Source organism: Cyprinus carpio, chromosome B5 (assembly GCF_018340385.1).
Source record: "Cyprinus carpio isolate SPL01 chromosome B5, ASM1834038v1, whole genome shotgun sequence".
NCBI classification, from domain to species: Eukaryota; Metazoa; Chordata; class Actinopteri; order Cypriniformes; family Cyprinidae; genus Cyprinus; species Cyprinus carpio.
In genome coordinates, this window is record NC_056601.1 from 10427269 (window position 1) to 10454749 (window position 27481).

A 27481-nucleotide genomic window follows, 5' to 3' on the forward strand; every position below is an offset into this window, starting at 1 on the left:
TAATGCCTTCAGGGAAATGTGTTTGTCCACACTGGTCCATAATTTTGTTAAATATAAAGATGTAAAGTATACACAAAAAAAATTAAGTGCAAAATGCTAAGAACTATACACATCCAAGACCTTTTCTTATTAAAAATTACAATTATTGTGTGAATGGTGTTATATCTCAGTTCATCTTACTTCTACTTTGTAAATTTTAGATTTGAATTGCAATTCAGTTCACTGTTTGCAGTAATACACATTTCTGTGCAATTCAAAAGGATCCCAATCTGGTTTCATACATAAAAACAATGATTGATTAATTATAAATACTTCATAGTATAGTATTGTGATATGATCTGATCTGAGATACTGAGTCAAGGTTTTGCATGAACACTTCACTTTTTACTGTTTCTTCTCTGCCCCACACAAACACACACACTTGAACTCCTGCCTTCATTTATCTCCCTTTGCACTCATTACTTTAATCATTCATTCTTTCCCTCTGTAATTAGAGAGTGGAAGTAGTGATTTAGCCACTCTGTGAAATAGAGGGAAAGTCAAGTGTCTTTCATTTTCTTGCCGCCCCTCTTTTCTAATGTCCAAACCCCTGAACTTTCCTCTGCCACCAGGTTTCTTTTACAGCGCAGTTTTATTTATAGCAGCCCCAGGTTGACTGCTGTGATCAGATGCTTCTGGGGGAATAAATTCTCCCCCTGCTTTCACATGAAAGTCACTGCTTACCTAGATCCAAAAACTTGCTACATTTTTTGTTGTTTATATTTGGGAAAGATCTCAGTTACTCTGTTTTTAATATTTTACTGTCTGGTTGGACTTAAAGTTTATGATGTTATGACTATGCTGAGTGCGGTTCATGTAAGATAGCTAAATAAAGATATTTTGGGGGAAAATGAGAACACAGCAGGAAATGACAAACATCTACCACACATGGAAAAGTTTAAGTATTTTAGCTGACTGAGCCATTCTTAATTCTTTACTTCCGGAGTGCATACACTGCTGCTGTTTTTAAATAGAGATATCTAGTTCATTTTGTGTGTGTGTGTGTGTGTGTGTGTGTGTGTGTATATATATATATATATATATATATATATATATATATATATATATAGAACGACACGACAACCGATAGACAGAGAAAATCCCCGAAGGGTGGATTTATTCACAACTTGGTGCTCTGAGTGAAGACAGTGCTCTCCGTAGTGCTCCAACTCCCTGGTGCCCTCTGTGTCTTGAGTGGTGGATCCCGTGCGGTGCTTTCCTGGTTGGGGCTGACGGTCACACGCTGCTCTCTGTGATAGAGGAGGAAAGAGTTAGGCTCTGTGTCGGGAGACATTGCTCACCCTACTGCTTTCCTCCCCGGCTGAAGTAGACGCCTCTTCATGAGCTGCAGGTGCGGCCGCTCAGCCCGTGACGAGCTAGTGCCGGTGATTCCGCTGTGTTGCCAGGGCGACGCTGACGAGCGCTCGGGACACACGTCACACTCCCCCCCCTAAGCGTCGACCTGCGCCTGCGGAACAATGGGGAGATATGGGGAGGGTGGGGCGTGGAGCCTGACAGACCTGCGAAAGCTGCCCCTATCCTGGAGAGGCCGTCCGCGTTGGCGTTGGCTGTCCCCGCCCGGTGTTGTACGGTGAAGTGGAAGTCCTGGAGCGCAAGGAACCACCGGGTCACCCTGGGATTGGTGTCCTTTGCGCGGGCCATCCACTGCAGTGGCGCATGATCGGTCAACAGGGTGAACCGGCGGCCGAGGAGGTAATAACGAAGCTCCAGGACTGCCCACTTGACAGCCAACGCTTCCTTCTCCACGGCGGCATACCGTTGTTCGGTCGGGGTCAGCTTCCGGCTAATATAGATCACCGGGTGTTCCTCGCCGTCCTGGACCTGGGAGAGAACGGCTCCTAACCCGGTGTCTGAGGCGTCGGTTTGCACCAGGAAGGGGCAGGTGAAATCGGGGGCTCGCAGGACTGGCTCCGTGGTGAGGGCTGATTTCACCTGCTGGAAGGCCTCTTCCGCTTCCGGACTCCAGGCTACCTTCTCGGGTTGCCCCTTCCTGGTCAGATCTGTCAGGGAAGAGGCTAAGGAGGAGAAGTTAGGGATAAAACACCGGTAGTATCCCGCCAACCCCAAAAAGGCTCGCACCTGGGTCTTGGTAGTGGGCCGCGGTGCCGAGAGGATAGCTGTCACCTTCTTTTCCTGGGGCCGGATAAGGCCGCGACCCACGCAGAAACCCAGGTACTTGGCTTCGGAGAGAGGCAGGTGACATTTCCGGGGGTTGGCGGTGAGCCCCGCCCGGCGGAGTTCCAGCAGCACCCTCCGGAGCCGCTCTAAATGCTCCCCCCAGGTCTCGGAATGGATGACCACGTCGTCGATGTAGGCCGCGGCATAGGCCATATGGGGCCTCAGCAGGACATCCATGAGCCTCTGGAAGGTGGCGGGTGCCCCGTGCAGGCCGAAGGGAAGGACCCGGTATTGCCAGTGGCCACCGGGGGTTGAGAAGGCTGTCTTGGGCTTGGCATCCTTAGACAGAGGGACTTGCCAATAACCTTTGGTGAGGTCGAGAGTCAATATGAACCGGGCCCTTCCCAGTCTATCCAGGAGCTCATCGACTCGGGGCATGGGGTAGCCATCAAATTCCGAGACCTCATTTAGGCGGCGGAAGTCGTTGCAGAACCGGAGGGTGCCGTCGGGCTTCGGGACCATTACGATGGGGCTGGACCAGGGACTCCGCGAGGGCTCAATTACCCCCAACTTCAACATCTCCTGTACCTCTGTCTCGATGGCGTGTCGCCGAGCCTCCGGGACACGATAGGGTCGCTGCCGGACGATAACTCCTGGTGGTGTTCGGACTTCGTGCTGGATGACGGTCGTCCGCCCTGGCAGGGGGGGAGAACACATCCGAGAACTGACCGACCAGGTGCTGCAGTTCCGTCTTCTGGGCCGCGGAGAGATTGGGATGCATGCCTACAACCACGGGAGAGGTGGTGGCGAGGGCCGAGAGCTGGGGTCAGGTCCCCACCCAGCGCTTCAACAGATTTATATGATAGAGCTGCTCTTCTTTTCGGCGACCTGGTTGGCGCACTTTATAGGTGACGGGTCCTACCCGTTCGGTGACCGTGTATGGGCCCTGCCAGCGTGCCAGGAATTTACAGGCGGATGTGGGGACCAGAACCATGACGTAGTCTCCCGGCTGGAACTCCCGTGGTTGGGCGGCCCGATTGAAGAGGCGCTGCTGGTCTTGCTGGGCCTTGGACATGTGCTCCCGGACCAATGGCATGACCCTGTCGATCCGCTCTCTCATGGCCTTGATGTGCTCGAGGGTGGTCCGACCTACCGCCGGCTGTTGCTCCCAAGCTTCCCGGGCGACGTCTAGAAGCCCTCGGGGTTGGCGGCCGAAGAGGAGCTCGAAGGGCGTGAAGCCGGTGGAAGCCTGGGGCACCTCCCGGATCCCGAACAGCACATACGGGATCATTTGGTCCCAGTCGCGTTGGTCCTCGGCCACGACTCGTCGCAGCATTTGTTTCAGGGTCTTGTTAAACCGTTCCACGAGTCCATCCGCTTGTGGATGGTATACGCTGGTCCGGATCTGCCGGACTTTGAGGAGCTTGCAGAGGTCAGCCATGATCCGGGACATGAAAGGAGTGCCCTGGTCGGTCAAGATCTCCGCTGGTAGGCCAACCCGACTACTCAGTAGGAAGAGCTCCTGTGTGATGTTCTTTGCGGTGGCTTTGCGGAGGGGAATGGCCTCTGGGTAGCGGGTGGCATAATCCACGATAACCAGGATGTGTTCATGCCCCCGGGCAGACTTCGGCAGCGGCCCTACCAGGTCCATCCCGATGCGCTCGAAGGGCACCTCGATGATAGGCAGCGGGATCAGCGGGCTGGGGGGAGGAGTATGGGGCGATGTCCGTTGGCACGTCGGGCAAGCTTGGCAGTACCGCTTGACATCCCCCTCCAGTCCTGGCCAGTGGAAGCGATCCCGGATCCGTTGCGCGGTGTTTTGAGCGCCGAGGTGGCCAGCCATCGGGTGGGCATGGGCGAGTTCCAACACCGTTTGGACTTTGCTTTGCGGTACCACCAGCAACGTCTTTTCCTCCCCCCTTCGCTGCGCGACACAGTAAAGCAGGCCGTTTTGGACAACGAAATGGGGAGTGGGGTGGGGAGCCGGTTGTAAATCCTCTCCTTCCGCCACCCGCACTTGAGACCAGCAATGCTTGAGGCTTTCGTCCCCCGCGCTGCTCGTTGGCGAGGGTTCCCCCTCCCGCTATCTGCTGGAAGACATCAAAGAACAGGTTAGAGTTTTGGGAGGGGGACTCACCTCCTCGCGGGCTGTCCGATGTCAGCAGCGCGGGGCGTCGTCGAGGGCGCCTTGCTGATCTCCGGCGTCGGCGGTCCCCGGCCCGGCTAGCAGGCTGTGTGCTGGAGGTGAGGAGCTGATCAAACCCCGGCCAATCCCGGCCGAGGAGAACGGGTACCGGTAGGTCTTTTAAGATTCCCACTTCGACGGGCCAGGAACCAGCATGTCGCGGTGATGGTCACTCGCCGTGCCGGTACCTGCCTGGTATCCCCGTGCACGCACGTTATCGCCAGCCGGGCTCTGGACCCGGTTCTGGGCGGAAGTACCGTGGGTTGTATCAGGCTTACCCCGCTGCCCGAGTCGAGGAGGGCGATGAAACGGCCGGCCATTGATATGCACCTCGGCTCGTGGTGCCTCCGGCGGCGGGTCGTGCACTGAACAGCCTGCTAGCCATATCCGTCCTGGGGAGCGCGGCGGCTCGGTGGGCATCGGTTCGTCCTGGGGGCCGGGAACCGCAGGCCTGCTCACGGGTCGCTGGGTGCCCTCCGGCGAGCGTCGCTCCTGGACCACCCTTCGGGGGAAAAGGCGGCGCTCGCTCCCCTACCTCCCGGTGTTGGGCGGCCTCCGCCAGCTCAATGGCCTCCACGAGCTCGTCGAGATCGGTGGGATTCCTCATGCCAGCCGCCTGCCTCAACGCGCGGGGGGGGGGCGCGGAGGAGTCGGTCGATCACCACACGCTCAGCTACCTTGTGTGCGGAGGGGCCCCCCTGTCAACAGCCAATGGTGGGCCAACCGGGTTAGTTCTGCCGCTTGGGCGCGAGAGCGGGCTGTCGAGCTCGATATGCCCAGTCATGGAACTGCTGCGCCGCACAGATTGGGGAGAGGCCTACTCGGCCCAGGATTTCCTTTTTCACCTCTTCATAGTTCCGGCTTCTCTCCGCCGTCATGGTGAAATACGCCCGCTGCGCTTCCCCGGTCAGCAGCGGCGCGAGAAGTCTGGCCCACTCGTCCTCTGGCCATGCCTCCCGGATCGCGGTTGCCTCAAACATTTGCATATACATCTCCACATCGTCGTGCGCTGTCATTCGCGGCATCAGCTGTACGGCTTGGGACACGGGGGTCAGGCAGCGGCGTGCGGTGGGCGGCGGTGCGGAGGGCGGCGAGCTCACGTTCGGCGTCTCCTTGACGTGAGGCCATGTGCTCCATTATTTGCTGCTGGCGGATGCTCACCTCGGTGAGGTGTTTAAGCAGCTCTTCCATGCCGAGGGGAGGAGCGGCCGCCTGTGGAACCAGAGCAGAGGGAACAAAAAACCAATGCCAACAAACAAAAAAAAAAAAGAAAACAAAATGGGTGACGGTGACTTCCTCAGGGGTCGGTTGTCGGTGTTCACCTCACACTTGCCCGCATTCTCCACCAGTGTGGCGAGGTGAGGAACGACACGACAACCGATAGACAGAGAAAATCCCCGAAGGGTGGATTTATTCACAACTTGGTGCTCTGAGTGAAGACAGTGCTCTCCGTAGTGCTCCAACTCCCTGGTGCCCTCTGTGTCTTGAGTGGTGGATCCCGTGCGGTGCTTTCCTGGTTGGGGCTGACGGTCACACGCTGCTCTCTGTGATAGAGGAGGAAAGAGTTAGGCTCTGTGTCGGGAGACATTGCTCACCCTACTGCTTTCCTCCCCGGCTGAAGTAGACGCCTCTTCATGAGTTGCAGGTGCGGCCGCTCAGCCCGTGACGAGCTAGTGCCGGTGATTCCGCTGTGTTGCCAGGGCGACGCTGACGAGCGCTCGGGACACACGTCACAATATATATATATATACACAATTATATATAATTAACAAAAGCACAAAAAAGGCCTCTAACACTAGCTTGCTCTATTCTTTTTCTATTCTGTTTTCTTTTTATTTATTTTTTATTATTTATTATTTACTTTGCTATGTGTACTGAGTTAAGCTAACTGAGACTTGTTATAGCACTTGCATATTATTGCTCTTTTGTTGATTGTTGATTTTGATTGCTTCCATTGTCTTCATTTGTAAGTCGCCTTTGGATAAAAGCAAAAATAGGATCATAACTTTTGCTTCTTTTGCTTTAAACATAACGTTTTTGATATTCATTTGTATTTATAAGAATGATTTTAAAATGCTTTATTTTTCTTGTTAGCTTTTAATTTATGTAAGCATATGGGTAGCAAAATTAATTTTGAAATGTAATATACAAATTGACAATGCAATATGTAAAATGGCAAAGTATTTCTGTATTTAAACTTACATTTTCCCATAGATATGTGCAACATTTAGTGCAAAATGAAAATTCAATTATATAATTTACATTAGCCATTTTCTACACTAGTTTTAATATGTTAATTATAAATTAAAACGTTAAAATGAAATTGCATTATCCAAATTGATTAGATATGTTTAACATGTCCAAGCAAAAACTGTAGCAAAATTATCATTTAAATGCCATTTTTCCTAAATGCATTTAGACTTGCGGGTAGGGCACTTGAGATTGCATTTTCATCGTGATACCGTGTGATAATTGTAGCAAAATGCAGTGTGAATTTCAAAATGCATTCTGAGCCAAATGTGCAGCAAAATGGTTGCAAAAACGGTGATTTAAGTCTTTTATTTTTCTTAAATGCATTTACACTTACACTTAAGATGTTTCAATTGAATTTTCATTAAGTACCCCGCCATAATGTAGTTTAAGTCAATGTTGATTTTTAAATGCATTCCGAGCCGATCGTGCCCCCAACCTCTCAATCATTATATCAAGGTGGGGCTCGGCAACAAGACGCACAATCGGTCTTTGTAGGGTGACGTCATACTCACGAGAAACAAAGTGCATTATGGGTATTACCACCATTTGTAAGGTATCAAAGCTAAGGCATTTTGTAGCTGGAGAATAGTCTTTTTTATTTGTTTCATTTAATGATGAATTGGTAGGTTCTTGTTATGTGACAGTCTGCAATAGTAAATCACATGATAGAAAAGGTCAAAAACTCACCACGAAGAAAGATATTTTAGGTCTTCCATTTGGATGAATGACTATTGACACCATGTAGTGGAAACCAAGAAGCATCGAATGGCCTGTGTTGCAGCAGTGATACGCAAAAACATCACTTTGCCAACATATATCCGTTTATGTATGTTTGCTCTTGACATTTTCATAATGATAAGAGATTTTTAAGATGTGCCTGTTTTCAGCTAACATTATATCCATATGTTGTTTTGGATTATCAATGCTATTAAACAACAGACAACCAGGAAGTGGAGGAGCAGAAACAGATCATATACCATGAAATGCCATGCAGTCATCTTGTGCATAGGTGTAAAGTATTTATTTGAAATATAAGTAATTATTTTACTTCAATACTGAAATTAAATATTGATTTGGTAGGTTGTACTGCTAATGTGAATCATGTAATTCATCTGTATACTGACACTCATATTATATTCAGTCACTTGTTGGAAAGCATCTGAGCAGAAAGTAATGTAAATATGTTGTGCTGTATCTCTCTGGATTCAGATTCAGCTATTTTTTTCCGTTACCACCCAAGCTTTCATAACTCGTCTGAAGGTTTTGTGGCAGTGCAGTTCTGCATTTTTGTGATCGTTAACAAGAATGATGGCACAGCACGCTTCCCATTTGCCCTCTCCATCACTTCTTTGATGATTGATCGTTTTTAGCTTTCAAAACCTCTGTCAGATTTTTTAATAGCTGAGCTTTCCCTAATGGCCCAGTTGCCCATAGATTTCTGCTCAGTGAGGTGTTCATCGACATGCTGATTATAAAGCAACTCCTGATCAATACACAAGCCAGTTTGTACATGGAGCTGGTGACAAATCTTGGGGACAAAACTAAATCTTTAATTTTTTGTTTGTTTGTATCCACTTGGAGCATTCTTATCTACAGTATTTCTCGTTTTCTCATCCTTTGTATTTCTTCATCTTTGCACGCCTTCTTATTTTAACGAGAAAATGAGCATACATTCACTTCTAATCTGAATGAAAGTGAGATCAATGAAGTCACACTCTTTCATTACCACACACACACACACACACACACACACACATACACACAGCTTTCTCCTTCCCTCTTATTTCTCCCACTGACATATTGTTAAATTAAATTGTGAAAAGGGAAAATGACTGGCCATTTACAACTCTTAGTTTTTTTCTTCAGCTGAAGCAGCCTGAATTTTCATGAAGATGAGATGACCTTTGTTAATGACCTTGTGAAGCATCTTCTTCATTATGCCAACTTGCCTTTTTCAGTCTAGACCATTTTAAAGGCCCTTTAGCTTACCTCCTCAGTCTTCCACACCTTCAGAAAATCTTCCACAGTAAGCTTTAAATACAAAATGTAAAAAAAAAAAGATCACTGATATGCACCCATGTTTTGTTTTGTGCATCAGAATTACTAATTGATTAATTGCAGAAATACATTATATTTCTCCCTTAATCCTCAAAGATCCAAGCATTAATAATGAAGAATTTTAAAAAAATTCTTCATTGAAAGTGATTTTTTCTGAAACATGTTCTGCAGTAGTTCAATGTTGGGCTTTCAGAGTTACAAAATTGTCTTTATGAAGATTGATATTTTTGTGGTTGTAATATGTTTTCAATCACTACATTTGTTCACATATCACTTATATGTATAATATTGCTGTGTCAGTATAATTACTTATTTGGAAAATGGCAACATTTATTCCTAAAGTATTATCAATGTAGTTAGTAAGCAGTGACCTTGTTGTATGACCTTTTTTTATTTTGCACAAATTCTTGCTGCAATACAGTCGCGCTTCAGCTGCTGTTATATGCTAATTTTACATTAACATTTAGCCATTTAGCAGGCGCTTTTATCTAAAAAGACTTACAAATGAAAATCACAAACAATTTATCATGCAAGAACCAACACATACCGCTATGCCAAGTTTCAAAAGTAAACTGGAGCAGTGTAGAAGAAAGCAAGCAGAAGAGTTACCTGCTAAACCATATTTTGGGGACAAATCTGTACACAAAAATGAGGTAAATCTGACAAGACTTTGGGGGCATCCTCATTTGTAAAAATGGTATTAAACTGCAGTGTGTATAGGTTAGGGTTTAGGTTCGTTTTAATTGTTTACATTGTGCCTCCATGGGAATTTGAAGGTTAAAAATGAACTAAATATGTTAATGTGTTAACTACAAAAAAGAACCGCAGATTAATGACACTAAATTGTTAAATTGATTGACAGCACAGGTTGCAAGTCTAAATGTTCTTAACTAGTTTTCATGAGTAAAGCACAAAAAAGAGGCACAGACTGACACGTGGCCAACCCTTCTTGTCTCCTCTTTGAAACCATCCATATTTCATCAGCTTTAACGCCAGCAGTCAGCATCCTGCCTTTAATATTAGCATTTAATCCCAGTGTGTCTCCTACAGAGCTTTCTGTAGATAGAACTTAACAGACACCCTTTTCCACTCTTAAACCTCTCGGAAGAAAAAAGGGGAGAAAAGGAAGGAAGTTTGAACTTCAAATCAGATGGCAGAGACGAGAGGCCCCCTGGGTTGTATTTCCATTCTGAGAATAATTTGAGAGAAAGCTCAAAGAGGAAAAGAATAGCACTCAAATCAACTGCAATGTTCTCTATAAAGTCATGTCTGCTATACTAAACCTTTTTTCATGAAGGCTGTAGAAGGCTGTTTCAATTCTTTAAATACAGGTGTTCTGTGATATTCTATATGTTTTTAATTTAGGGTACTTTGATGTTTATTTTTACGCACTACTGTTCAAAAGTTTGGATCTGCAAATGTTTTTTTTTTTTTTTGAGCTATTCAGCTTTGCCATCACAATTACATTTTTAAATATAGAAAAATACAAAGTAGTTGTTTTAAATTGTAATATTTAACATATTACTGTATTTTTGGTTAACAGTGAACATAAGAAACTTCTTTTAAAATATTTAAACATCTGTGTGTCTGTCTGTCTGTCTGTCTATAGATATATAATATTAAGAACTAGATAAAAGAAGATAAAATTAAAAAAAAAAAACTATTAAACTAATGTTTATTGTTCACAGCTCACAGGGGCGCTTAAATCAGCCTAGCCCACCCAATTATCAGATTATCTTCTAATTATCTTATCTGTATTAGATTACCCTCATAGTTCTGTTTAATTCATTGCTCTTCTGTCACTAGTCACTAATTCAATTGTTTATTTTTCTACTAAAGTGGAATTACTTCTCCATGGGGGAGGAGCCAGATCTTGATCTGTTAATATATTCATGCTTTCCCTTTTTCATCATTACTATACAAATTGGCTAGAATAAAAAAAAACACTCACCTTGTAACCTAATACTTGATGGTTTCTTGCAAAGTAATGAATTACTTCAAAGGGGATATTTGTATGGGTTTTTTTTTTCAGTCTGACAGGCATTATTATATTTTTCCCCCCACCAACAAAATCCATGCTGAAGATGAAAGTTGTCCTATGAATTCAAATTTAATTTGTTCAGTCATCCATTAAATCGACATGCGTGCTCTCTCTCTGTCTCTCTCTCTCTCTCTCGGTTAAGGCTGGAGAGCTGGGTGTTAAATTGGAACACCAGGTTTGAATGAGAATGAGAGATAGAGCGCATAAAACGAGCAACACACAGTGAACTTAAGCAATCAAATAATAATAATAATAATAAAAAAGTTATTCAGTTTGAAATGAGGGACAAGCTCAACTCTTCCTGATGCATTCTAATCATAAAGGCCCTCCTGGCTGTGACCCACGTAAGAGGGGAGGAAAGGAAGATGGCAGAGGGATGGAAAAAATGCATGATGTGAAAACAAGAAACAAAGCAATTGAGAGACAAATGGCTAGGGGGCAGGGGTGAATAATTCACAGAAGAGCTGTACAAAAAGTAGAGAGTATGATTCCTCTAAACTCTTCAAAGAAGAAAAAGAAATTAAAACAGAGAAGATTGAGAACCAAGAGTATTTCACAATTTTCACTTAAACGTTTTGTGCTTAGTCAGCAGTTTTTAGGATCTCATCAGCCAAAACAAGAAAAAGCAAATGAAGACTAATTAAGTGCTTGCTGCGATTTGCGCAAAGAACCACCAGTAAAGGATCTTAACCTTTCAAAGATTAGTTCCATCCTGCCATGTAAATAATATCTCAAAGAGCAACTCACTCGAGACAATTAGACATAGTTCAGCTGGCATTAATCAAGAAAAAACTTTTTTTTTTCTTTTTTTCATTATGATCTGCATTCACTTTGAATGTCATTGCCAGAGAGTACTAGTAGCCTAACCCTTTGAGCTCTTTTAATGGGAATTTGAATGCTTGTTCTATAAGAAGTTATTTATTTCTTAATCAGTCTCTCACTTTTTTAAAATTAACTTGCTTTGTAGGCATATTGTGGTGCTATATATGTAATTATGGTTTAGCAACCCTTTCATAGTCGCCTCATGGCATTCAAACACACTTTTAATACTTACCCAGGGGATTTTCTTTCATGGCATAGGGTTTGAGCCAGTATGTTGTGAAGTGGCAACATGATTAATCATGGCACAAATGTGGTGAGATGACAGAATAGTTGCTAACACAATCCTGACTGAGGCAGATAAACCTCTTTGTTTTTCTGTTGGATCATACCAGCCCACCTTTGGTAACTACACTATCTTCAGTGAACTGATTCTCAGCTTAAATAAGGCTGTGTAGATGTGTCATTGTACTGACAGCAAGAGAAGCACTGTCATTTAAATCTATAATGTTATACCATTGCTCATTTTAAATGCTGCTTAATGTTGTCAGGTTAATAAATAAATTACTTGCTATATATTATTACTAATGTCAGAGATGTGAACTATAACTTCTGCAACATTAACAAGTGAAATGAATCTAAATGTCAGTTGAGTACCTGTATGACACCTGTGCTTAAATTAATCTTTGCATGCTTACTGAGGATCAGTGTATAGTAGTGTATAGTCTATTAGTAGAGCCCGCCACAATATATAGCTCATTAGCACAGGGTCAGAGCAAACCAAATAACCTTTGCTCTTCCATTCCAAAACTTAAGGAGCTGCTTCTGCCTATACATAAGTAGCATATTTATTGAAGTGTTACCTCACAAGTGACTGATTTGGAACATACACTACATATAGAATGCACATATAGTATTCAAAAGTTTGAGGTTATTGTAATATTGTCAAATATTATTACAAATTAAGTATTTTCTTTTTCAACACATTTAGAAAATGTAGTTTTTTCCTGTGATGGCAAAGCTGAAGTTTTCCTGATCCTTTAGAATTCATTCTAATATGCTGATATGTCACTCAAAAAACATTTCTTATCGCAGTTGAAAACACTTGTGTTGCTAAATATTTTTGTGGAAACCAATATACTTTTTTTCTGAATTTCAGAGAAAAAAAAAAACAGTGCTGAATAAAAACTCTTAAATAACTCTATTTTAAAGAGTTAGTTCACCCAAAATGAAAATAATAAGAAAAAAAAAACCCTACGTATTTTGTGTTCCGAAGACGAATGAAGGTCTTATGGGTTTGGAACGACATGAGGGTGAGTAATCAATGACAGAATTTACATTTCTGGGTGAACTATCCCTTTAAGGACCAATTCTCATTATTAATGTGCAGTCATATACAGGTGCTGGTCATATAATTAGAATATCTTCAAAAAGTTGATTTATTTCATTAATTCCATTCAAAAAGTGAAACTTGTATATTATATTAATTCATTACACACAGACTGATATATTCCAAATGTTTATTTCTTTTCATTTTGATGATTATAACTGACAACTAAGGAAAATCCCAAATTCAGTATCTCAGAAAATTAGAATATAACTTAAGACCAATACAAAGAAAGGATTTTTAGAAATCTTGGCCAACTAAAAAGTATAAAAATGAAACATATGAGCATGTACAGCACTCAATACTTAGTTGGGGCTCCTTTTGCCTGAATTACTGCAGCAATGCGGCGTGGCATGGAGTCGATCAGTCTGTGGCACTGCTCAGGTGTTATGAGAGCCCAGGTTGCTCTGATAGTGGCCTTTAGCTCTTCTGCATTCTTGGATCTGGCATATCGCATCTTCCTCTTCCCAATACCCCATAGATTTTCTATGGGGTTAAGGTCAGGAGAGTTTGCTGGCCAATTAAGAACAGGGATACCATGGTCCTTAAACCAGGTACTGGGAGCTTTGGCACTGTGTGCAGGTGCCAAGTCCTGTTGGAAAATGAAATCTGCATCTCCATAAAGTTGGTCAGCAGCAGGAAGCATGAAGTGCTCTAAAAGTTCCTGGTATATGGCTGTGTTGACCTTGGACCTCAGAAAACACAGTGGACCAACACCAGCGGATGACATGGCACCGCAAACCATCACTGACCGTGGAAACTTTACACTGGACCTCAAGAAATGTGGATTATGTGCCTCTCCTCTCTTCCTCCAGACTCTGGGACCCTGATATCCAAAGGAAATGCAAAATTTACTTTCATCAGAGCACATAACTTTGGACTACTCAGCAGCAGTCCAGTCCTTTTTGAAGCAAGATGCTTCTGATGCTGTCTGTTGTTCAAGAGTGGCTTGACACAAGGAATGCGACAGCTGAAACCCATGTCTTGCATACATCTTTGTGTAGCGTTTCTTGAAGCACTGACTCCAGCTGCAGTCCACTCTTTGTGAATCTCCCCCACATTTTTGAATGGGTTTTGTTTCACAATCCTCTCCAGGGTGCGGTTATCCCTATTGCTTGTACACTTTTTTCTATCACATCTTTTCCTTCCCTTCACCTCTCTATTAATGTGCTTGGTCACATAGCTCTGTGAACAGCCAGCCTCTTTCGCAATGACCTTTTGTGTCTTGAACTCCTTGTGCAAGGTGTCAATGGTCGTCTTTTGGACAACTGTCAATTCAGCAGTCTTCCCCATGATTGTGTAGCCTACAGAACTGGACTGAGGGACCATTTAAAGGCTTTGCAGGGGTTTTGAGTTAATTAACTGATTAGAGTGTGGCACCAGGTGTCTTCAATATTGAACCTTTTCACAATATTCTAATTTTCTGAGATACTGAGTTTGGGATTTTCCTTAGTTGTCAGTTATAAACATCAAAATTAAAAGAAATAAACATTTGAAATATATCAGTCTGTGTGTAATGAATAAATATAATATACAAGTTTCACTTTTTGAATGGAATTAGTGAAATAAATCAACTTTTTGATGATATTCTAATTATATGACCAGCACCTGTACATAGCACACACGGTTTGGTGTAAAATAGTCAGTTCTTGTACACCATCTTTTTTGTAGTGCGTTATGGGATTGCCACCACTGTGAAGGATAAATGCAGTGCCTCCAATAATTCAGCTAAAAGAAGATATATTAGAAGGTAGCATGATTAAGTTGCCTACTTTTTGGCACAGATTACACATCGTGAGTGTGACTGCAATGACATAAAATACTGTCTACAGAGGCAGCTCATTAGATTCTAGAACACAACTTGTATTTCTCTCTCTCTCTCTCTCTCTAGTTTCCTCTCACTCTGTAGTACTGGGGCTGTTATTGTTTATGATTTATGGCACATTGTTTCTCCCCCAAAATAAGTATTTTTTTTTACATGATGCACAAGTATTGTGAAAACAAAAACAAGAGAGGCAGAGAAGAGAGAGAGAGTTGAAAAAGGAAAGTAGGCAGAAAAAACTGTAGAGCTATGGATGGGGAAGAGAAAAGTCAGAGATGCTGGGGGGGGGGGAGTTGGGGGGATAAAGAATATTGTACATGTACTCGGAGAGAGGTGGAAGCAGAAGAACAGAGCGACATATATAATAAAAAGAGAGGCAGAGGAGTATCGTTAGAGAGACAAAGAGACATGGTGGGGTTATTTGTTTCTCTCTTTGGTTTACTCAACTGCTCTGAATAGGAATGGACTTACCGTCCCTCCGAAAGGAGGCTTGGATGTGCTTGCAGGGACGTGCTGGCCAACTCTGCTCCTTCTTTTATCTTGTTCCCCCAGAATGAAAGATTTGTGCACTCACCTCCACACTCCAGGTCGTCACACCTGGCTCAAAACCCATTAACACGGACAGAACAAGGGTCAACAGGCCAGCCACTGATAAGGATGACCAAACTCTATTGCTTTCACACTAACGCACAAAAGCATGATCAAACCAAAACACACACTTGACGAGACATGCAGCTGCACACATACATGGTAAAAAAAGGAAAGCTCTGTTGTTGTCTGTTGTAGCTATCTCATTATTTCTGCTTCGGTCTGGATGACATACACATGAATACACAGAGGTGCTGGCTTTGTTTTCCTTGAAGTTCACTTCAGCACAAGAACTAAGAAAAAAGTTGCTCATTGCTCTATTTTCCATTATATCAGACTAATCCCTCACCTCAGCTGCATCTAAATTTCAAATTTACTTCTAGACCTTTAATAAAGTGCATTCTGAAATTATGCATGTGTGTAGTATATAATGTGGACATGTAAATCCGCTGTTGGTATTGTCATGTGACCTTCTACATCAGCTGTGATTCTGTTCTCTACAGCTCTTAGCCTTATGGGAAAGTAAAATTTAGAAAAAATGTGTGTAGTCGAGGGTTGACAGAATTTTATTATGTATAATGCGAATCATTGTAAAAATGTTTTGATCATTCATATTTTTTACACCTCTAGTTTAAAGCAGTATGTTGTCAACTTAATTTTAAGTATTCATTTGCTTTACTACATTAATAAAATTGGATTGACTACATAAAATCCATTTATTTAATTCTTAATATCTTTATACAGCACTTACACAGTAGAACTGGGTCTTAATACACTACTGTTTAAACACATTATACATTTAGTACACAAAAATTAGTAATATTGTGACATTTCAATTTAAAATCACATTTTGTGTTTTAATATATTTTCAGTTGTAATGCATTCAGTACACAAACATATTGTATAAGTAATATTGTCCCATTTCAATTTAAAATCACATTTTGTGTTTTAATATATTTTCAGTTTAATATTTTTTTTTTCTGTTATGGCAAAGTCAGTGCTCTAGTTTTCAGTGTCTGAAATGTAAAATATCTAATATATATGAAATATATATTTTCTAACATACATATATTGTAACATAAATGCCTTATTTCATTTAACATAAATGTCTTTACTGTTATTTTTGATTAGTTTAATGCATCCTTGCTGAATAAAAGTATTTCTTAACATGTAACAGTAGTGTCTTAGGCGGATAAACAATATGGGCAATTGAGCAAGTGCCCATGGGCAACATGCAAACTTCACACGAAAAACAAGCAGTGCATTCACAGAAGTATTTTAGACATGGTCTAATATCACTGTATGTGCAATCTATCGTGGGATTCACACATACAATTATATAGGCATGAAATAAAAACCTGCTGCTCACACTGTATACAGTATGTGAATCCCACAATAGATTATGCATGGAAAGACAGATTACAGCAGGGGTTCTCAACTTGGGCCTTCGAGATCCACTTTTCTGCAGAGTTTTGCTCCAACCTTGATCAAATTCTCCTGACTGTAACTCTATAGTAATCACAAAGACCTTAATTAGCTTGTTCAGTTGTGGCGCTAAACTCTACAGGAAAATGGATCTCACAGACCAGAGTTGAGAACCCTGGGAATACAGCATTCACACTGTTACAGTAGCACGCTTTTCAATTTGGCATCCCATTCACAGAAATAAAAATGCTTTGCATATGGATGCGTGAATCTCATACAGAGCATCACAAGAAGTAGTGCAAAGTGTAGACAAGTGAGTGTTTAGCTTCATTTTCAGATCAAAACCTCACAAAATATGTAAAACTTGTTTATTGGAAACTATTGTCCCTTCCAAAAAAACAAGATGTACTCATCTACCTTTTCATCCTTCTTTGAAAAGAGTAAAGCATTTGAAAATTGTTTAGTAAAGAAATATGACTGAAAACAAATGAGTTGTAAAGGACTGCACATTTTTTGTTGGCCACAGAGTCTGAAGTAGTTAATGGCTTGGATTTTAAGGTTGTTAATAACCAGTTTGCGTTGCAATCAAAATATAGAAAGAAACCCTTAATAAACAGATTTTAGTGGGCAATTTATCATGATTGGCTTGGATCTTGACATGTTGTAATCAGTTAGCAGTTTTGAAGATTTAGTTTTTATAATGATTAGTTATATTTTGTTCAAATATATATCTTATCTTGGATATTAAATGAAACAAATGGTTGTTAAATTATATATAGTTGTGTTATATATAGCTATAACAGTTCACTGGGTCTTAAATGTATTATTTTAGCTGTATACATGTTCAGATATTAGAACAGACTGTTATATAACAATTGGTTCACAATTTATCAGAGTGCTCTGTAAAATGTTGCAACCTGCATTCTAAATTGTTGATCAGGTTACTTTAGTAATAGTATTTCATGTTTTCAAGTTTAGTAAAAAATAATTCATTTAATTTCCCTCTCTCTTTCTAGGACTGGGTGACAGCTACTGATATCCTCATCTCTCTGGACAGACTGAACACTTTTGGAGATGAGTTCTTCAAAGATCCCAAAGTGCTCCGTTCATATTTTTATGCCGTATCTGATTTCTCCGTGGGGGGCAGGTAAATTAAAACACAACTATGTACATGTGTCATTTAGCTGTCATCAATATTTTGTTGGCAGACGTATACTGACGAAAAGAAAATGGAAAGCGAGCAAATGAAGGAAAATGGCAATAGAGGGAGTGATGAATAGAACAATTAGAAAGAGAAAGAGCTCTAAATATCGATGGGAACTGGGCTTTAGTAAGAGAGAGAGAGAGTTTTGTCAGCTGTGTGATCTGCATTCTACCTCATCAGTGTATTTGTAATATAAACAGGATGTGTTAGAGACAGTGTTTGCGTATTTTTGTTTGTCACCATCTGTATATTGTTTGTGTCTGTGTTTGAGTTTGTGCATGTCTGATTTTTTTATTTTATTTTTTGTCAACAGGTCACATATCAAAGCAACGTTTTAACTTTTCTCTGATTATTTGGTCTTACAATAATTCAATTGAATTCAAGTTTATTTGTATAGTGCTTTTTACGATACAGATCGTTGCAAAGCAACTTTACAGAAAATTAAGTTTCTACAATATTTAGTAGTAGCTTATCAGTGGTGACTGCTCGTGATACAAACTTTGCAGAAAATTAAGTTTGTAAAATAATTATAGGTTTTATCAAACAGACGATGAACACTATTAACAGCAATTATTATATGATGCATTCAAACTTATAGCAAAATTTGGTAGATCTGTATGTTGTTTCAGGGTCGGCATCATCTGAGGTCCTCTGAGGTGTTGCCTTCATCTCTTCTCAGGTGTTCTGGATCCAGACTGAAGCTTGTTTAAATCCTAGTTACCACATGTCATTCCCGTGGCAGAAACAAAGAAACAAATATAGACATAATTACCGTAGCTGCTGTTCCAACAAAGCTAAATTAATTAGTTTAACCCAAGCTAAGGAATAAATAATGCGCATTTGATCAGATATAACTGCAGTCCAAGATTATGAGATGGATTATTTAAATGCCTGGCCAAAGAGATTAGTCTTTAATCTAGATTTAAACAGAGAGAGTGTGTCTGAACCCCGAACGTTATAAGAAAGGCTATTCCAGAGTTTGGGAGTCAAATGCAGTGGACTTTGCTATCCTAGGTACTACCAAAAGTCATTTAAACCATTAAGGGCCTTATAAGTAAATAATAATATTTTGTAACTGATACGGAACTTAATAGGTAGCCAGTGCAGAGACTGTAAAATTGGGGTAATATGATCAAATTTTATTGATCTGGTAAGGACTGTAGCCAATGCATTTTGGACCTGTAGCTTGTTTGTTGAAGAGGCAGGACAACCATCTAGCAGTGCGTTACAATAGTCAGGTCTAGAGGTCATGAATGCATGAAATAGCTTTTCTGCATCAGAAACAGGTAACATGTTTTGTAGCTTGGCAATGATGATCTTACAATAAACTGCACAATAAACATAACTCCAGGCCAAGTTGGTAAAAATATACATCCCTTGCTAATCTAATTTCCTGCCAAACTTATGGCAATAATAATAAATGCAGTATCTACTCTGTGCTCAGAATGCGTTTCTACTTAATATATCTGACAATATTGATCAACGCCAGTTCATATTTTCTTTTAAAGACCCTGTAGCATACCGTAATTTGCTTTGTGTTTTGGTGTAATTTGGTTTTAAATTCAACCATCTGGCTCATTTGTTCCTCCCTTTCCAGTATGCCACATCCTGAGTTTTTTTTTTAGGCAAAGGGAATTTTTTATGAGTGTCCACAGAGACAATGAGCCTTAAAAATATGCTAATGTTCTCTCAACTGTTTTGCAGGTGCAAGTGTAATGGCCATGCCAGTGACTGCTTCACCAATGAAGAGGGACGTTTGGTGTGTGCTTGTGAGCACAACACTGCAGGGGTTGACTGTCAGCACTGTGCCCCTTTCTACCAGGACCGGCCATGGGCACGGGCCACTGCCGATTCAGCCAACCAGTGTGTGAGTGAGTATAGCCTGATTCTTTATCTGTTTGAGTAGATTCACCCTTAACCTGAAAATCCTATGCTCAGATTTGATAGATACAATGGCAATAAATAAACAACAATAGGAGAATAAAAAAATATATATGCAAAGCAAAACATCACTAGGTTACGTATGTAACCCTAGTTCCCCGAGGGAACGTGACGCTGCATTGCAAAACGCTTTGGGAACACCTCTGTGTGACCACACTCTGAAACACGTGTAATCTGTCCAAGGGAATGCCGGATGACGTAACCGGCGGGGATGACTTAAGGACCAGGAAGTATAAAAGCACATGGGGTAAAGACAGCGGCAGCTTCTGGATTGAGAAGTATGGCTATGAGACGCAGGGTCTCATTCACTCGGGGAACTAGGGTTACATACGTAACCTAGTGACGTTCCCCTTCAGGAACTCAAGCTGCATCGCAAAATGCTTTGGGAACGAGTATGCCCACATCCCCAGACTGACCAATCCCTGACCATTGTTGATCGGCACAGCTAGGTCGAGAGAACTGAGGAGCCAGGAGTGGCATGAAGGTCAAGGCTATAAAACCTGGCAAAGGTCAGAGGGGTGGACCATCCCGCAGCATAAAGTGAAGTGACGTGACATACAGCCAAGTATGGTGACCCATACTCGGAATTCGTGCTCTGCTTTTAACCCATCCAAAGTGCACACACACAGCAGTGAACACACACACACCGTGAACACACACCCAGAGCAGTGGGCAGCCATTTATGCTGTGGTGCCCAGGGAGCAGTTCGGGGTTCGGTGCCTTGCTCAAGGGCACCTCAGTCGTGGTATTGAGGGTGGAGAGAGCACTGTACAGTCACTCCCTCCACCTACAATTCCTGCTGGCCTGAGACCCGAACTCACAACCCTTGGATTACAAGGCCAACTGTCTAACCATTAGGCCACGACTTCCCCTGGGCATCTCAAATGTCATGCATTGAAACTCCAGACGAGAAGGCCTTGGAGGCCGCCATACCTCTAGTAGAATGTCCACCTGCTGAGGGTCTGCTTGTTTGCGGGAAGACCCTTCTTATAACGACTGTAACAGACAAATAACTGGTCCGACTTCCTCCACAGGGCAGCTCTGTGGACGTATGTGTCCAATGCTCACACTGGACACACACAACTTTTTCTGGTCAGAATCCCGAAAGGGAGGAGAACAGAATGTCTAAAGAATAATTGGCAATGGAACAATAGAGGGTATCTTGGGGTCATACCTTGGTCTGGGATACAGAAAGGCTCTGGCCCTTCCAGGAGCAAACTCAAGACAAGATGGGTCACTGACAGGGCCTGAAGATCACAGACTCTCTTTAAGGAAGAAATGGACAGCAGAAGTGCAGTCCTAATAGTGAGAAACCTCAAAGAAAACTCTTCCAGGGGTTCAAAGGGAGCTTTAGAAAGGGCCTCCAAATCCCAAGCAGGCACTCTAGGGCATACCGGAGGCATACCGGAGATTTTCTCATGGAGGGAGCTCTGGCCTGGAGTATGGTCTCCACTACCTCAGTAGAGAGACCGGAAGCTATGAGTTGTGCCCTTCTCAGGAGCCACACTTTCAGCTTCCACAACTCTGGATGGGAGTGAACAATGGTGCCCCCTGCCTTTGAGAGGAGATCCTGCCAGACGGGAATCTCCCATGGAGAGTCTTCGAGTAGGGTTACCAGCTCTGCAAACTATGGACCACTTGGCCAGTATGGGGCTACTAATAGGAGATGAACCCCATCTCAGTGAACTCTCTCCAGAACTCCCAGGACCAGAGCAACCGGGGGAAACGCATACAGATGCAGCCTCGGCCACATCTGTACCATAGCATCCAGTCCAAGAGGAGCTGGATGAGTGAGGGAAAACCAGAGGGGACAGTGAGAAGTCTCTTGAGTTGCAAACAGATCCACTTGTTCTCTGTAAAACTTCCTCAATATCTGCTTCACCACTTCTGGGCCCCTGCTTCGACAGAAGCATGTCTGCTTCCTGATTGAGGTGCCCAGGATGTAAACTGCCCTCAGTGAGAGCAGCTCTGCCAGGGCCCACAGAAGGATCTGGCACACCAGCCTGTAAAGGGGGTGCGAACGCAGACCCCCCCTGCTGATTTATATAGGAGACCACTGATGTGTTGTCTGTGCGAACTAGCACATGATGGCCTCTCAGGTCTGGGAGAAAAGCATTCCCAGGCAATTTATTTGCCACATGAGATGGGGACGTTCCCACACACCCTGGGTGGAGCGGCCCCCAATGACCGCTCCCCAGCCTGTGATCACAAGATGACACAGAGTCCCCAACATGGGGCCTTGAGACAGGAACCAATGTTTCTTCCACATGTCAAAGACAGACAACAATAGATAGAACGAACACACATAGAGCGCTTACTGAACAACAGAAGCTGCCGCTGTCTCCACCGCATTTGTGCTTTTATACTTCCTGGTCCCTATGTCATCAGCACTAGTGACATCACCTGGGATTCCCTCGGATGGATTACACACGTGTTTTAGAGCATGGTCACACAGAGGCGTTCCCTAAGCGTTATGCGACACAGTTTGAGTTTCTGAAGGGGAACTTATAATATTAGGTCTTTTTTATTAATAAAATGTTCTTCATTATTCCTGTTAAAAGTTAAAAGTTTTATCATCTGGTTCATAAATTTATTGACACCTCAACCCATTGAGATTATAATCAAGAAAAGAGCTGAAAGGGCCCAAGTACATTTTACATTACATGATTAATTTAACAGTGTTTTTCATTTTACTAGTTAATAATAAATTATCTTTAATCCGTTTTCTGTGTTTTGAAGTAGCATATGTAAATTTAAATCAATCAGAAGAAACTGAAGTTTTATCTGAGGGCCCATCTGCGCATCTGTGCATTGTGTCTGGATTATCTGAGAATCAGTGAATTTAGCTTCTATGAGTCTCCACATCTGCATTATATATTTAATTCTTTAAACTTCATTAAACATGAAATTCTGTTGGAGGCTGCAGAGTTTTTCTTTCTTAAATTAGATTTCAAATGAAGTAGTTTAAAGGGGTCATATGATGTTGCTAAAAAAACATTATTATGTGTATTTGGTGTAATTAAATGTGTATATGCGGTTTAAGGTTCTAAAAACACATTATTTTCCATGTACTATACTTTATTGTTTCTCCTCTATGCCCCGCCTTTCTGAAACGTGTCATTTTTTACAAAGTTTATCAGTCTGAAAAGCAAGTTGTGCTCTGATTGGCCAGCTATCCAGTGCTTTCTGACTGGCCAAATGCCTCAAGCGTGTGATGGAAATGTTATGCCCTTTGTCATACTTTGATGCGTGTCCCGGTCAGAACACCGGCGAGACAAGACAAAAACAATAAAACTCATTACAAACGAGCCATTTGTTGCATCCAGTGGGGACATAATTACGGAATATAATGACTGTGTTTTTACACGTTGCTTTGCATTGTGCCGTGCTGCATAAACATAAAACCATGTCTGCATTTGTGATCGGAGATATGACAAACAAAACTACTCTACCCAAGCGGTTCTCAATTCCAGTCCTCGTGCCCCCCAGCTCTGCATTTTTTGCACGTCTCTCTTTGTTAACACACCTGATTCAGATAACCAGCTCATTAGAGAACTTGAACTGTGTTCCCATTGACATAGTCCCTACACAGTGTTCATTGCTCCCTACTCCCTGAGCAGGGGAAATCTGTTGAACTTTACCTCACTTTGGAACATTAATTCACGGATTTGTGCTGCGCAACATCTTCACACACGGAGAAGTGTGGCATCATATACCTCTGTAAATAAATACAATTTAAATTCACGTCTTGCACACTTCAATGCACTTTGAATGGAATAAATACGTTCGCTTCGAACTGGAAATATGGCAGAATATCCTGTGATCTCCACTTCGCAGGGCACTTACATTCGAATAGAACAAACGTCTGAAGCGATAAGAGAAACATACAAAATGTGCAGAGTAGGGGGGCATGAGGACTGGAATTGAGAGCCACTGCTCTATACTGCTCAAAGCTTGCGTTTGAATCATCAGTGGCAAATCCTTTACATATGTTAACGTACTTACAGACTTCAGAACAGCCGGCATTGTAGTCTTCTCTCCCAGGATCAGGAAACAGTCCTCCATAAAATGTGCTGCACACTAAATATTTGGGTTGAACTGTTCTGGAACAATGTTGTAAATACAACTTAACCACTGATTTCTAGTTGTGTCCACCTTTTGGAAGGCCAAAAAAAGTATTTTCGCTTTCACAACGAAACAGCATCTCTACAACATGGATCCGGCGGCAACAGCAAGAATCAAAGTTACGCCTTCTTTCTTTGCGTGAACATTTGGGTGGTGTTATGCAAATCTTCCCACATCGTGACGTAGACATGTGGGGGCATGTTAGAACAAGCCATTTTAGGGGGGGGGGGTGGTTGACTCTTAACTTTTATAAAGAATATCTCTTTTGGGTTTGCAACTTTACAGATCTTCTTTATGCATCAAGAGCTTGTAACACTCCAAAGAGAAAGGAAATTTGAAATCGCATCATATGACCCCTTTAAAAAGTTAATTTGTTGCCTCTTGCAATGCATTTGGTATGATTGAATTTGCTTAGTTTACTCCGTTTAACTGAACTGATTTAATTAAAACAAATAATTAAAATGTGGTACGTTCTCTATCTAAAATGTTCTGTAGATCAATTTCGTGCAACCATTTACCTTAAAAGAAGTTTGTAAAATCAAAAGAAGTTAGCTTTGCATGTTGTACAGTACAGTGTCAAATCCGTATGAAGTTACAGGTATCATCAGTATTATCATAGCAATATATTGGAAATATCCCATTTCTTTTGCTCACTTTAACTTTACTGTATTTACAGCACAATCTTACACGAAGATGCTCACAGCAGTCAGTAATTCAATCAAACAACACACCATTTAGCTTTTTACCAAAATAACTAAGAAAGTTTTGTTTGTGTAATCTGTTGTGTGCGTGTGTGCTGTCATGCGTCTCTGGTAAATACTTTAGGGGGATGCTGTAATTGGCTATTCTGATAAACCCATAAGGCGAAAAAAGCCATGTTAATTATTTTCATTCTGTATTCCACTAAGCTCCACGTTTCTTTAATTAACTCTCTGTTTCAGTGGTCAACAGATGGGATTCTGTTGGTAATTGTTGTTCCTTCTCATCAAAGTGGATTTAATGAATAAACAAGTTTCTGGTTGCAAAAGCAGCACTATCTGTTGGTGAGGAGGTGGAGTCAACTGTCGATGCATTCCGTGCATGGTTGCTTCGCAAAGTTTTTCGTCACAGACTCTGCCAAGTTTATCATTTGCATGGCAGACTCTGAAAGCTTCCACCATATGCCTCTCTTGTAATACTTCAAACAGATGGACAAGGGATGTCTTTTTTACCCTCCAATCTGAAAGTGTAAGAGAAAAGATGGAAATCTAGCTTACAAACAGCACAAAATCCTTGTTTTGCTTTTCAAGAATGTTCTCGTATGGTTTGTTTGATACCACTACTTTCTTTATATATGCAATGGAAATTTTTTGTTAAATTGCAATGCTATACTTTGCATGACTAAAAATTAGAAGAGTAATTAGGACTACCTATAAATGTTTATTATGTCCACACTTATCTTATATGTGCATATTTACTAAAACATGTTGCAACTATTTGAAACCAGACATAATTAGAAAATACTACCAATTGCTATTAAGTTTGTTTCCATTTCTTCAGTCTGTTTTGATGTCTTTGAACACAGTAGTTGCATCTCTCTCTCTCTCGATCTCTCTCTCTCTCTCTCTCTCTCTCTCTCTCTCTCTCTCTCTTTCTCTCTGTCACTAGTGGCACTGAACAGAATTGCAAAAAATAATGATTTCAGAACTCTGCCCGTCTTTTGTTGTTCAACAAACATATAGTACATTTACCAGACACTTTTGTCCAAAGCACCTACAGTGCATTCAGGCTATACATTTTGTATGTGTATTCCCTGGGTATTGAACCCACAAACTTTTGCACCACTAACACAATGCTCTACCACTGAGCCATAGGAACACGTATAGTCCTGCCCCAGGTTCACACCATTGGTTGTATTTGTGTGGTTTTTCTGTAGCTGAGTAACAGTTTTCACCTGTCTGTCCAGGTTTTTAAAAAAGTAAAAGTAAAAAGATTTATAAAATAACAATTTTCTATTTTAGTTTGTTTTAAAATATAATATATTCCTAAGAATTTTCAAGCAGCCATTACTTAGTCTTCGGTGTCACGTGATATTTTAATATGCTTATTTGCTCCTCAAGAAATACTTCTTATCACAGTAAAAACAGTTGTGTTTTCTGCGTATTTAATATTTTGTGGAAACCATGATACTTTTTTCCCAAAAATTATTTGAATATAAAAAACAGCATTACAATGTAACAATCTTTAGTCACTTTAAATCAATTTAATGCATCTTTGATGAATTAAGGAATGAATTACTTTACAAAACCCTTTTGGAATGCTAGTTTGTTTTAGAGAAATCTTTGAAAAATGTGTTTACTTATAGTTGTCTGTGCTCATTAGGAAAGTATTTTAATGTAAAAGAAATTGAGATTTAATTCATTTAAATAAGCATTTCTCCCTTTCCTTAGCACATTTCCTTTATTGTAATAGCATGCATTCCTTTTTTCAGTGGCAGCTCGAGAAACTGTGTCCCATTAGAAAGTGATAATGTGATGGTTATTGCAGAGTCAATAGACTGACGGAGCTGTAATAAAACGAATAATGTCCCACAATGCCCCCCTAGGTAGCGGGGTGCATAAAAAGCTGACTTTCTGCATTCTGGTTCGATGATATGTTGAGAAGTAGGGGCCTGTGGCAGGGGATGTTATTAGGTAGTGTGTGTGATCTAAAGCCTATTGAAACTGAACACACTGGTGTGAATTTGACCGAAAGCTTTAGAAGAACATCATCTGCTATTTTTAATCAGTTTTATTTGTTTTTGTTCTTGTTTTGCCTGTTTTTTCCTCTGTCCCATCCTTATACATTCCTCCACATCTTTCTCTTCCTCTGTCTCCATGTTTTTGTTCTTGTTTTGCCTGTTTTTTCCTCTGTCCGTTCATTTAAATGGTCTTGCTGATGAATGTGTGTTTGATGCAGAGCAGTACCGCAGCACAGGAAGTGGGGGGCGCTGTGTTGGCTGCAGGGAAAACACAGCTGGCCCTCACTGTGAGAGATGCAAAGAGAACTTCTTTAGATCTTTACCACAGCAGACCTGCCAAAACTGTAACTGTAATGCAGTGGGTGAGTTATACACACACACTCAACAAACCAATTGTGCATCAGTCACACTCATTCACATCTTCTATCAACCCATGTAATCAGTCTTGAATCTCATAAACTCATGCAAATGAACATATATGCATACAAATATACAGCTCTAAAGTGACTACAGCAAAGAAAAGTCTCTCACACACTCAAATTCAAACATGGATTTTCTTTTTACTATAGGTAATACTAACAAGACTACAGGTGATAAAAAAATGTTTATTTAAAATACATTAAATATGCTGCCTATTGGTGTAATATTTAAATATTAATTTGCATTCGGATATTGCAATATTAATGGATTTAAATTCCCAGAATGCCAGGGAAAAAATCGTGCACTTTTAAAATTA

General features: G+C 41.6%; 1 protein-coding gene across 1 annotated transcript in view; it reads left to right on the forward strand.

Moving 5' to 3' along the window:
• Positions 1–27481, forward strand: part of LOC109065903 (laminin subunit gamma-3-like) — an 85760-nt gene that overhangs the window by 15701 nt on the left and 42578 nt on the right. Inside the window, exons 3-6 of the mRNA XM_042724245.1 lie at positions 17773–17903; positions 19665–19831; positions 21841–21846; positions 26925–27107. Coding sequence (XP_042580179.1) covers positions 17773–17903; positions 19665–19831; positions 21841–21846; positions 26925–27107 — 487 coding nt within the window. The remainder of the gene's footprint in view (positions 1–17772; positions 17904–19664; positions 19832–21840; positions 21847–26924; positions 27108–27481) is intronic.